Source organism: Phyllobates terribilis, unplaced genomic scaffold (assembly GCF_046119375.1).
Source record: "Phyllobates terribilis strain yellow unplaced genomic scaffold, ASM4611937v1 Scaffold_1__5_contigs__length_1240528914, whole genome shotgun sequence".
In the NCBI taxonomy this organism is placed as follows: Eukaryota; Metazoa; Chordata; class Amphibia; order Anura; family Dendrobatidae; genus Phyllobates; species Phyllobates terribilis.
The window spans coordinates 893,421,722-893,434,425 of record NW_027362761.1 but is presented as its reverse complement, the minus strand read 5'-3'; the positions used below and the strand labels follow the sequence as shown (position 1 = coordinate 893,434,425).

General features: G+C 46.2%; 1 protein-coding gene across 4 annotated transcripts in view; it reads right to left on the bottom strand.

Annotated features, from left to right (window-relative positions):
- The window catches only part of ZGRF1 (zinc finger GRF-type containing 1), a 140,123-nt gene that overhangs the window by 126,643 nt on the left and 776 nt on the right, over positions 1 to 12,704 (bottom strand). For 2 of the 4 annotated variants that reach the window (XM_073640577.1, XM_073640567.1), the window contains exon 2: positions 12,227 to 12,286. In XM_073640577.1, coding sequence (XP_073496678.1) covers positions 12,227 to 12,247 — 21 coding nt within the window. In that variant the 5' untranslated portion in view covers positions 12,248 to 12,286. Of the gene's footprint in view, positions 1 to 6,468; positions 6,875 to 12,226; positions 12,287 to 12,704 lie in introns of those variants that run through there. The other 2 variants (XM_073640549.1, XM_073640558.1) reach the window with 1 other exon arrangement.

The following is a 12,704-nucleotide window of genomic DNA, read 5'->3' as shown; positions in this document are numbered from 1 at the left end:
AGAAAAAAGGGGAGGGAATGTACGGGTGCAGTCATGGGTTCCGAGAAATTTCGTTACCGGTAAGTAACTACTCTTTCTCTTTCCCCATGACGGCACCAGAGATTGAAGAGCAGTGAAGATTAGGGAGGGACCACCGCTTCCAGAACCTTTCTGCCAAAGGTAAGATCTGAAGACGATGTTAGATCCAGCCGGTAGTGTTTAAAGAACGTGGAGGGAGAAGACCAGGTCGCCGCTCTACATATCTGTTCGATTGAAGCTCCGGCCTTCTCCACCCAGGAGGCTGCCACTGCCCTCGTCGAGTGAGCCCTTAGGCCCACTGGCGCTGTTTCCCCGCTTGAGGAATAAGCCAGGGAAATGGCTTCCCTTATCCACCTTGCCAGGGTTCCTTTGGAACTTTCTGTCCCTTCCGAGATCCCTGGAAGCACACAAAAAGAGCCCTGTCCTTCCTACTCTCCCGTGTGGCCCCTAAATATTGCATAATGCACCTCCTGACGTCCAAGGTGTGAAGGGCCTCTTCCCCCTTGTTTTTTGGGGCTGCGCAGAAGGAAGGGAGGGTGACCTCCTGTGACCTGTGAAAAAGGGATCCCACCTTAGGAAGGTACGCAGGGTCGGTCCTAAGCGTCACTCTGTCTTCTAGAATCTGTGTAAAGGGGGGGGTCCTGCGGATAGTGCTTGGATGTCACTAATGCGGCGAGCCGAGGTGAGGGCTACCAGAAGGGACGTCTTAAGGGACAAGATTTTAAGGGACGCTTCCCCTAGTGGTTCAAAGGGGCCTCTGGTCAGGGCTGAAAGAACAAGATTTAAATCCCACGGAGGAGTCTTCCGGGAGGGGATGGGCCTGGATCTATGAGATGCCCTGATGAACCTGGAGACCCATCTATCCCTTGCCAGGTTGCAGTTATACAGGGCTCCCAGAGCTGCCACCTGAACCTTCAGCGTGCTCGTGGCCAACCCCAGCTTCAACACCCTCTGAAGGAACTCCAGGATGGTAACCACGGGGGCCTCCCCTACTATATCCGTACCTGCAAAGGAAAGGAATTTCTTCCAAGTTTTCCCATAGAGCCTAGTAGTTACAGGTTTCCTACTCTGCAGCAAGGTAGAGATTAGATTGGGGGAAAACCCTTTATCCCTCAAGAGTGACCTCTCAAATTCCAAGCTGTCAAGTGCAGGTTTGTTACCTGCGGGTGGAGTACTGGACCCTGAAACAGCAGGTCCGGAACTTCCGGAAGGACCCAGGGGTCGGAGACGGACATGATCCTCAGCCAGGAAAACCAAGGCCTTCTTGGCCAGAAAGGGGCGATCAGGATCGCTTTCGTCTCGTCTTCCCTGATCTTCCTCAGAACTGCCGGAATGAGAGCAATCGGAGGAAAGGCATATACTAGCTGGTGGTCCCATGGAATCAAAAAAGAGCCTAGTGCTACTGGGTTCCCCCTGGGGTCGATCGAGCAAAACGTGTCCACCTTTTTGTTTTTCCAGTTGGCGAATAGGTCTATACATGGGATTCCCCAAGCCCTCGTGATCTTTTTGAACACTAGCTGGTTCAACTCCCATTCGCCCCGTCTCAACTGGGTCCGGCTTAGGAAGTCCGCCGTGACATTCATTGACCCTTTTATGTGCAGAGCTGATAAGGACTCTAGATTCCTCTCTGCTAAGTGGAGGATGGAGCTTGACGCCTGAAGAAGGGAGATGGACCGGGTACCCCCCTGGTGATTTAGATATGCCACCACTACTCGGTTGTCCGAGAACACTCTCACGTGGTGACCTTTTAACACGTTTAGAAATTCCAAGAGGCCATACTTCACCGCCCGAAGTTCTTTCATGTTGGAGGAAGAACCTTCCACCCCCTTTGCCCAGACCCCCTGAGCCACTCGGTCGTCTAGATGAGCCCCCCACCCCCTGGGGCTTGCATCTGTCGTCAGAATCTGGGGTGTCAGTATTGTCCATGGGACGCCCCTGCCTAGATTTTCTTCCTTTGTCCACCATGTTAGGGAAAGTAAAGTTTTTGAGGATAAGGTAAGTCGACCTCCTAAGTGCCCTCTTAGAGATTTTTCCGCCCTCAAAATCTCCCATTGTAAGACCCTGGTGTGCAACTGAGCCCAGCAGACACCCGGGATGCAGGCAGTCATAGAACCTAGGAGGGACATTGCTCCCCTTAGTGTCATAACTGGATGCTTCCTCACATAGGACACACGGGCTATCATATTTTGGACTTTAACTTCCGGAAGACGGCATTCCTGACTCATTGAATCTAACAGGATACCCAAGTATTCCTGTAGCTGAACTGGCTCCACTCTGGATTTTTTTAGATTTGGAAGCCATCCCAAACTCGTCAAAGAATCCATGACTACTGCTAGCTGGTCTTTGCAGTAGCTGAACGAGTTGCCTATAACCAGTAGATCGTCCAGGTATGGGACTATCAGGATGTTGCTCTCCCTCAGATGAGCCATGACTTGAGACACCACTTTCGTGAAGACTCTGGGGGCTATTGCTAACCCGAAGGGAAGAGCCCCATACTGGAAGTGTCTGATTGTGCCCCTTATTGGTATAGCTACCCTCAGGAATTTCTGGTAGTCCCTGTGAATGGGGACATAATAGTAGGCGTCTTTTAGGTCTAAGACCATCATGAAACAGCCTGGAAACAGTAATTTCACACAAGTTTTTATTGACTCCATCTTGAAAGGTTGTATATTCAGGAACTTTTTAAATTCTTCAGGTTCACGATAGTCCTGAGTGTACCGTCCGTTTTTCTCCTGAGGAATAGGGGGGAGTAAAACTCCTCGCCTGCCTCCTGAGCTGGGACCTCCTGCAGGACTGCTCTGTCCACTAGGTCTAGGACTTCCTGTTCTAGAGCCAACTGCTCTACCACTGAGGACCTTACGGGGGAAATTTCCTAGGGGAGTGGAGAGGAACTGGAGTTTTAGCCCAGATTTTATCAGGCCCAAAATCCAGCCCACATTTGAAATCTTTTCCCAGGCTGGGAGGAAATGGAGAAGTCTTTCCCCCACCTGGGGCTGCGTTTCATTGGGCGGGCTTCTTACTGTCACTAAGGGGCCTGTTGAACATAAACCCCTTGGCCTTCCTCTGTCTCCTATCTTCCCACCTGTCCTGATCTTTGGGGGGCCTCTTTCGCATGAATTTTTTGCTCCGAAAACCCTTCCTGAATGATGAACCGGAGAGGACTGGAAATCGTTTTTTTGTCATCCCCGGCTTTATCCAGGATGTCATCTAGGGTAGATCCGAACAAAAATTCCCCTTCACACGGGATGGAGCACAGTTTGGATTTTGTTTGGAGGTCGCCTGGCCAGCATTTGAGCCATAGGGCCCGCCTAGCTGCATTTGAAAAACTCCCTGCTCTGGCTGCCAGTCTGACGGCGTCGGCTGAGGCGTCTGCCAGAAAAGCCGCTGCGCCTTTCATCACAGGGATGGTCCCTATAATATCCTCCCTTGAAGCCTTGTCTTTTAGCTGAGATTCCAGCTGGTCCAGCCAAACCATCAAGGATCTGGCTGTGCAAGTGGCTGCCACTGCAGGTTTTAACCCCCCCCCCTGCCGCTTCCCAGGCTCCTTTCAGAAAGGAGTCCGCTTTTTTGTCCATAGGGTCTTTGAGTACCCCCATGTCTTCAAACGGCAGGGAATATTTTTTAGAGGCTTTGGCTATCGCCACGTCAATTTTTGGCGCTTTATTCCAGAAAGAACATACAGGGTCCTCAAAAGGGGTATTTCTTTTTTGGGGCCAACAACCCTTTCCTCTCTGGCTTCTTCCATTCTCTCTTAATCAGATAGTGTATCTGATCATTAAGAGGGAAGGATCTCTTTCTTTTCTGACCTAAGCCACTGAACATTATCTCTTGGATGGACTTTTTGGGATGAGGGTCTACAAACCCCATGGTGGACCTAACTGCTTTGATTAAGCTATCTGTTCCGTCTATAGGGAAACAGTTACGACCACCGTCCTCTGAAGATGAGGAAGCAGATGATGAACAGGATGATTCAGATACTGCAACTTCCGCATCTGATTTACTAGACTCTGACACCGGGGAAAGGTACCTAGTTTTTTTATGCTTCTTCCCCCCCCCTTTTGAAGGGAAATAAAAGGTATCTTCGACTTGCGATTTTATCAGGGATCTGAGCTCGGTAGCAAACTTAGGGGTCTCCTCACAGATGGTTTGCTCGATGCATGAGCTACATAGTCTCTTTTGCCATGTGGTGGGTAGATCCGCTGCGCAAAGTGCGCAGGCCCCGTGTTTAAACTTCCCCGTGCTCTTCCTTCCCTAAGAAGAAAAAAAAGAGAGGGGGGGGGAGAGGGCCCAAATTACAAGTAAACTTTCACGAAGATCACTTACCGCCTAGACGAAAGAAAGAGGGAATACCGCATTCGAAGAGGAACCTGCTCTGGTAGCTGGGTCTTTCACCGAGGCTGATGCCGTGCCGGAATCTTTGCCACGCTGTGAAGACCTGCCGGACCGACCGCTTCCTCCGTCACCTTGAATATGTTGACGCGGATGGCCTCTGGAGGGTCCTTTCGTGCGTTTCGTCTGAGGCGATGGTGATGGAGATGGTGAGTGGGGGCACAGGGACTGCACCTCCTGGTCACTCATACTGCTGATTTCAACGTATGCCAGGAAGCATTTTCCCATTGCTTCCCTGGCAATTTAAGCTATGCAGGGACCGCCCCCTCCCACACCGATGTGGGGAGCGCCCCCCTCTGGCCAGGGCACCACTGTGTCCTACATGTTAGGCCTTTCCCGCGCACGCGTTTGAACTCGCCGCTCCCATAGGGACCTGCGGCCGCGTCACTTCCGGGCGCCTCCCGCGTCACTTCCGGCGTGTGGGGGAGAGTCGGCCCAGACCCTGGACCCAGGGCTCAGGCCTACTCCCAACCCGAGCCCCGGACCCCCTATACTTACCGCCTGGGCCCGACGCCACAGGAGAGAGCGGCTTGCTTCGCGTCTCCCTGCCACCCTAGAGGCCCGCTGACCCCAGCTGTGGCGCTTCAGGACACCGCACCAGCCGAGGCAGGGAACCCCCGCTGCCTGAGCCAGACTGGTCGGGCCTGGTAAGTAAAATCATCTTCTTCGTTTCTTCAGGATTTCATCCGTAGGTCCCTGTCAAGGACAGGAAACAAACTGATGGGGGAGAGAGGTGCCACCCTTTTTATCTGTAGGCTTCCTGTCCTTGAAGGGCGGATCCCCTCTCTCCGTGGTGCCGTCATGGGGAAAGAGAAAGGGCCAACAAGTGCTAACCATCTCTGGGAACTCCTTCAAGATTGTTGGAAGACCATTTTCTGGTGACTACCTCTTGAAGCTCATCAAGAGAATGCCAAGAGTGTGCAAAGCAGTCATCAAAGCAAAAGGTGGCTACTTTGAAGAACCTAGAATATAAGACATATTTTCAGTTGCTTCACACTTTTTTAAGTATATAATTCCACATGTGTTAATTCATGGTTTTGATGCCTTCAGTGTGAATGTACAATTTTCAAAGTCATGAAAATACAGAAAAATCTTTAAATGAGAATGGTCTGTACTAATATATATATATATTATATATATATACATATATACATACACACACACACTGCTCAAAAAAATAAGGGGAACAATCAAATAACACATCCTAGATCTGAATGAATGAAATATTCTCATTGAATACTTTGTTCTGTACAAAGTTGAATGTGCTGACAACAAAATCACACAAAAATCATCAATGGAAATCAAATTTATTAACCAATGGAGGCCTGGATTTGGAGTCACCCCCAAAATTAAAGTGGAAAAACACACTACAGGCTGATCCAACTTTGATGTAATGTCCTTAAAACAAGTCAAAATGAGGCTCAGTTTTGTGTGTGGCCTCCATGTGCCTTTATGACCTCCGTACAACGCCTGGGCATGCTCCTGATGAGGTTGCGGATGGTCTCCTGTGGGATCTCCTCCCAGACCTGGACTAAAGCATCCGCCAACTCCTGGACAGTCTGTGGTGCAACGTGACGTTGGTGGATGGAGAGAGACATGATGTCCCAGATGTGCTCAATCGGATTCAGGTCTGGGGAACGGGCGGGCCAGCCCATAGCTTCAATGCCTTCATCTTGCAGGAACCGCTGACACACTCCAGCCACATGAGGTCTGGCAATGTTCTGCATTAGGAGGAACCAAGGGCCAACCGCACTAGCATATGGTCTCATAAGGGGTCTGAGGATCTCCTCTCGGTACCTAATGGCAGTCAGGCTACCTCTGGCGAGCACATGGAGGGCTGTGCGGCCCTCCAAAGAAATGCCACAGAACAACTACAGCATTTTCCTGATCCACCCAGTCAGTGATTGTGTCATAGAAGGAAATTAAGTTAGTCTGACATGACTTGTTAGTTACAAACCCATGCTGACTCTGGTTAATCACTTCATTCTTATCCAGGTACTTACATACATGTTGTTTAATAATTTGTTCAAAGATCTTTCCAGGTATAGAAGTCAGACTCACCGGCCTATAGTTCCCTGGGTCCACCTTCTTTCCCTTTTTGTAGATAGGAACAACATTTGCTCTTCTCCAGTCTTCTGGGACTTCTTCTGTTCTCCAAGAATTTTCAAAGATTATGGAGAGTGGTTCTAAAATTTCTTCTACGATCTCCTTCAGTACTCTGGGGTGTAATTTATCTGGACCTGGAGACTTGAACTCATTTATGTTAGCTAAATATTCCCTCACAATCTTTCTGTTTACAGATAAAGGAATAGAAGAATCCAGGTTAATAGGACAGTGAAGATCAGTTGATGTTACATTTTCTTTCTGAGAGAAAACAGATGCAAAATAGGAATTAAAAAGTTCGGCCTTCTCAACATCCTCTCTTACCATTTCACCATTTTCATCCTGTAAAAATCCTATAGCATCCTTGACTTTTCTTTTACTTTTGACATATCCCCAAAATCCTTTTTTATTGCTTTTGACATCTCTTGCAAGCCTTAATTCATTGTCAGCTTTAGCTAACCTGATATGTGCCCTACAGGTTCTGCAGACTGCATTATAATCTTCTTTAGATATGCCTCCCTCTTTCCATTTGATAAACATTTCCTTTCTAGCATGTGTTTTAGTTCTGTGTTCATCCATCCTGGATTCCTTAAATGCTTCCTATTCTTCCTACTTTTCGGGATAGTTAATGATTGTGCTTTGAGAATCTCATTTTTAAAAATTTTCCATCCTTCCTGTACATTTTTGTCCTTAAGAACATCCAGCCATTGGATCCCTCCTATTCTCTTTCTGAGTCGCTTAAAATCTGCCTTTCTGAAATCTAACCTTGAAGTTTGAGTCTTCACATGTCTTCCTCTAGTTATCCAAAATTCTATAATAGCATGATCGTTGCCTCCTAGGGTCCCAGCCACTTTTACCTCCTCAACCATTTCCTCCCTGTTTATAAGGATTAGATCCAAACTAGCAGATCCCCTTGTTTTCTCCCCTACCTTTTGGAAGATAAAGTTGTCAGCAAGAGAGGATAAGAATTTGCTTGACCTGTTAGTTTTACTTGAGAGAGATTCCCAACAAATGTCTGGATAGTTGAAATCTCCCATGACCACTATGTCATATTTTTTGGAGAACTTGGTCATTTGATACATAAAGAGTTCATCCATATCTTCAGCTTGCCCAGGTGGCCTGTAGTAAATGCCTACAATGGTGTCCTTTCCGTTGTGCTCTCCTTGTATTCTTACCCAGTTTCCACAGAACTCCCAGTCTCTGAAGCTTCAATCTCTGTGCAGATATACGCTTTTCTAACATACAATGCAACACCTCCTCCTCGTTTATCAAGTCTGTTTCTTGCAAATAAGTTGTATCCTTCTAGCCTTGTATTCCAATCATGTGTATCGTCCCACCAAGTTTCAGTGATTCCAATGACATCATATTCCTTTTCCTGTGTTAGTAGTTCCAATTCTCCTTGTCTGTTGCCCATGCTTTGTGCATTTGTATAAAAACATTTTAGTTTGTGATTGGTTTCTCTTCCTCCCATATTTTTATTATTTTGATTTTTTTGTTTTTATTCTTCCTTTCCACTTCCAGTAGCAGAGATCTCAATAGTATGTGTCAGCTGTATAGCTTTTTCTGGCCTTTTGCTCCCCTTCCCACATTGTTCTAGTTTAAAGCTCTCATGATGAGTGTAGCAAGGCGACTTCCAAATACACGTTTTCCAGTCTTCGTAAGGTGCAGCCCATCTCTAGCAAGTAGTCCATCATATAGGTAATTCATTCCATGATCCAGGAATCCAAATCCTTGTTGACGGCACCATCGACGTAGCCAGTTGTTCACTTGTAGAATCTTATTCCACTTCAATCTTATTCGGTCAGTATTTTTTCTCAAGAGTGGGACCCAAAACCAGGAGTGGGTGATAGAAACAAGTCACCAATTGTGCATTTATTATACCTTTTCTCTGATTGTTCCTCACCTGGTTTTGGCTCCCACTCCTGAGAAAAAATACTGACCGAATAATTATTAGTGGGGCCGTGGCCATATAGGAATACTCATTCCAGATTATTGGTCTGTCTAACTGGCTAGCAAGCACCCAATGAATGAACAAAAACTTTAGTCAGGTGAAATTATTTTTAACCCCTTCCCAACATAGGACGTACCAGTATGTCATTTCTGGTCCCCGTGTATGAGGCAGGCCGGAGCTGTGTTACTCAGTCATTATGCGCCTCTAACAGCAGTGAGCAGAGCTAAACTCCACCAGCTGCTGTTAATCCCCTAAAAATGGCACTGTAATCTCTGACAGAGGCATTTAATGCACAAGGTCCATCGACAAGATTCACGGTTCGCCGATGAGCTACAAACACATCCAGGGTGTGCTGAAAATCCCCGTGCCTGCCATGACGGTGCTCCTATGAAGTCCAGCCTGTGGTAAATGATCAGACGATTGCTGGTTCAAGCAGGGCTGTGGAGTCGGTAAGCCAAACCACTGACTCCGACTCCTCAATTTCCCTGCTCCCGACTCCACAGCACTGGTCACTACTGAGCATGTGCATAAAGTGCAGCACAGATTCATCTCAACTAAAAGCCGAGATTCTTAGATCAGGAACAGAACATTCCCAAATTCTTAAGAAAAAAATATTCCCCACAAACTGCACTGTACTAATGAACCAAATTTATTATACATTTTAGGAGTCTGAGTTTGTTCATTTTATACCGACTCCAACTCCACAGCCCTGGGTTCAAGTGCCCTAACGGACTAAAAAGTGAAGTAGAAAAAAAAAGTTTAAAATATATTTAAAAAAAAATATATATAAACTTCATTTTCCTCCCATTAAAAAAATATATATAATTTTTTTTAAAAAATTCTCATGTGGTATCGCTGCATCAATTAGAGTTTGTTGTATCAAACTATAAAGTTAACCCGATTGGTAGATGCCGTAAAAAGAAAAAAAAAAATCAAAATGACAGAATTGCATTTTTCCAGTTACTACAATACCGCAAAACATGCAGTAAGAAGTGATCAAAACATCGTATCTACCCCGAAGTATACTTTTAAAGAGAACCTGTCATGTCCTATCTACACTGCCCCTATTGCTTTGCTAGTAATGCAATGTGAATCACTAACAAGCTTTTTTCATTAAAATTGGTGCAACTATAATGATTCTATAACATTTTATGTACTTATATCCTACCTGCTCGTTCAGTCATAGGTGTGTGATCCTCATATTCAGTCAGGGGCAGCACCACATTCAGTCACTGCTGGCACCGCCCATGTATTTGAAATCTGCTCTCGGCAAGCGCTGACATTTGTGGTGCGCATGCGCAGTTTTACATGTACGACTTCGTGTCCCCGCGCCTGCAATGGGGAGAGTCAGGAGGCCGCCATACACATTAGCCTGTTGGATAATCCTGCCAATATTAGTGGGCTTGGTTGACCTTAATCTGGTGTACATGGGGGCTTCAACCCTTTCTCCTTAGGGTATGTGCCCACGATGCAGAAATGAAGCAGAAAATTTCTGCAGCGTTTCTGCATGTTCTTGGCAGTCAAAAACACTTGCGGATTTTACACGCGGATTTGACTTGCGTTTTTCAAGTGCATTGGGACCGCATTTCGAAATTCCGCAGCATGGGAACAGAACATGCAGATTTTCAATGGGGATCATGGGGCACGGATTACCAAGGGGGAAAGCCCTAATAGCAAGTCTGTCCCCCTCTCACAAAACTGCAAGGGAAAGAGGAGGTAGAAGCTGTGGAAAGACTGACAGGGATTGTGGAAGAGTTGTGGAGGCAATAAAACACTCTGGCTTATTTGTCTTCTGAGTGCAGCAGTTGTGATGAGTTTGTCCTCTGACTGCTGCACTATGCACAGGCAGAGAGTAAACTCTGTGATCTCGATCTCTGCCTCGGCATAGCACAGCAGTCAGAGGACAAACTCATCACAACTCCTGCACTCTGCACTGTAGTGAGAAGGGAAAGAAGCTGCAGCCTATTCACTGCCTCTGCTCCTGGCTCCAAGAAGAGAGGTGAAGGAGAGACCAGGACCGGGGAAGCTGTGGGAGCAGAGGACATGTGGGAAGAGAGCCAGGAGCATCAGGAAGACAGATAGTGACAGCCAGTGGGAAAGGTGTGCAAGGAGCGGCAGAGACATGCGGAGCTGATTCAGTGAAGGCAGCGGCTCCTTGTCTTCTCACTCGCTGACAGTGCAGAGATCTGTAGTTGTGAGGAGTTTGTCATCTGACTGCTGTGTTCTGCATTGCGGGGCCGAGGTCTGTCACTGCCTGTGCATAGTGCAGTGATCAGAGGACAAACTCTTCACAATGATTGCGCTCTCCACAGACAGAATCAGAAGACAAGGAAACTGATACCTTCTTTACTGATCATTTCCCACTGCAAAGAAGTCATCCGGCGGGTGGGGAGTAATACTGTTCATCACAAGGACTGCGGCAGGTGAGAAGGGGAGAAGCTCCTGCCTGGGTGATGTGCTGGGAACATCACTCTGTATACAGGCACTGCAGACGTGCCCAGCACACACCAGCTTTCAGTAAGCTGTATTAGATCCTGCTGACCTGCAGAGGGATCCTACTGCATAGCACAGGCAGCCATTTCAAAGAGAGAGGGAACTGCGCATGCTCGGCCTGTAGAAGAGGGTTAGCTGGACGGACAGAGCGGCCAGTAGTACTAACACTAGGGGGCGCCGTATTGAACATTATAAGGACATATCTTTTAAATGGGGCATCATTTTTCATACATTTCAATTACAAAAAATCTTTATTTACAAAATGTATGCAGAAATATCAGTATATTGTAAAGTGGCACAACCCCTTTAAAGAGGCAGCTACCGTATAAACCATCATTCTCACATTACCAGTTCTGATGCACATAGATTTGGGATTCACCATCAGCCGTATGTTCAGAAGCCAGTCTCAAATGGTCTGATACGCATCTGGCCCAGCAACAGACTATCCCTCACTGTTATATACCTTGTCCTTTTATGTATATTTGTGTGCGTGTAATTGAAGAGGGAAAAAGGCTCAACATGACCGAAAACTTGAGCACCATGAGGAATATTATAGACCGCCAGGAGCACACAGCACTTGAGGTTGCAACACATGTAGGTCATAGGAAGCTGACTAAAATGATATCTTGTTATCTGCGATCTGATGTCTTATTCCAGAGGAATCTATGTTTTTTCTTAATATGTAAATGAGCTGTTCAGGACAATGGGCCGGACATTGACCAGCAGGAGAATCTGCCTCCAGAGCTTATTTTAAATTAAAAGGGAGCTTTACCAGTGTGAGACATGTAATGACTGACAGTCTGCTCTCCTGATCTACGTGTCTCGCACTGGTAACTTCCCCTTACATGTAAAATAAGCTCTGGAAGCAGATTCTCATGCAGATCAGTGTCCGACCCATAGTCCTGAACAGCTCATTTACATATATGAAAAACGTGGATTTCTCTGGAATAAGACAATCGCAGATATCAAGGTATCACCTTATTCAGCTTCCTATAATCTTCATGTCCATATAGACGCTTACAAGGGTTGATCCTAAAGGTTCCCTTTAAAAAGGAGCTAGTTTTTCACATCAAAAAATGCATTTACAAGTGCTGGGGCAGTTTTTATGCACTTTACATACATTTCCACACCAAAAAGTGCTCTAAAAATGCACCAAACCACAAATCAGCAACAAAAAAAATGCATCTAAATATAGGAAAATTTACTTGCGGATCTTCATGCAGAAAAAAAAAAAAATAATGCATCAAAATTGCATTGAGCCTTTATACTTACTGTGTACACCTGGGCAGCCATGCTTGCTTATGAGGAATATTTATACACATTCAATTTCACCTATAAATAAATAAGACTAATTAATAGCAAAGACATAATCTCTTCTTTCGTTTCCAAATAACCGGCTCTAGTTTGCTTTTTTAACCATTTATACCTGGCTGATACTACATAAGACAGCGCTCACACTGCGGCACATAGACAAATACTTTTTTTTTTTTAACGCATATAATGAGGTTAACTCCTTGGACATTAATGTAAGCACAGAAAATGACAGTGCGGGAATAGTGGTGTGGCTTAGCTGCAATAGATGTCCCAAGGCACGGTCTCCAGAGGTGTGAGGTATGGAAATGAAAGAGCGCCACACATTATGTCCTGGCCAGGAGTGGAACTGCAGTTCCCTCCCATTCACTTGTATAGGAGAGAACTTGTAATACCATATATATTATATATGAAAAAAATAGTAGAAACAGCACTCCAA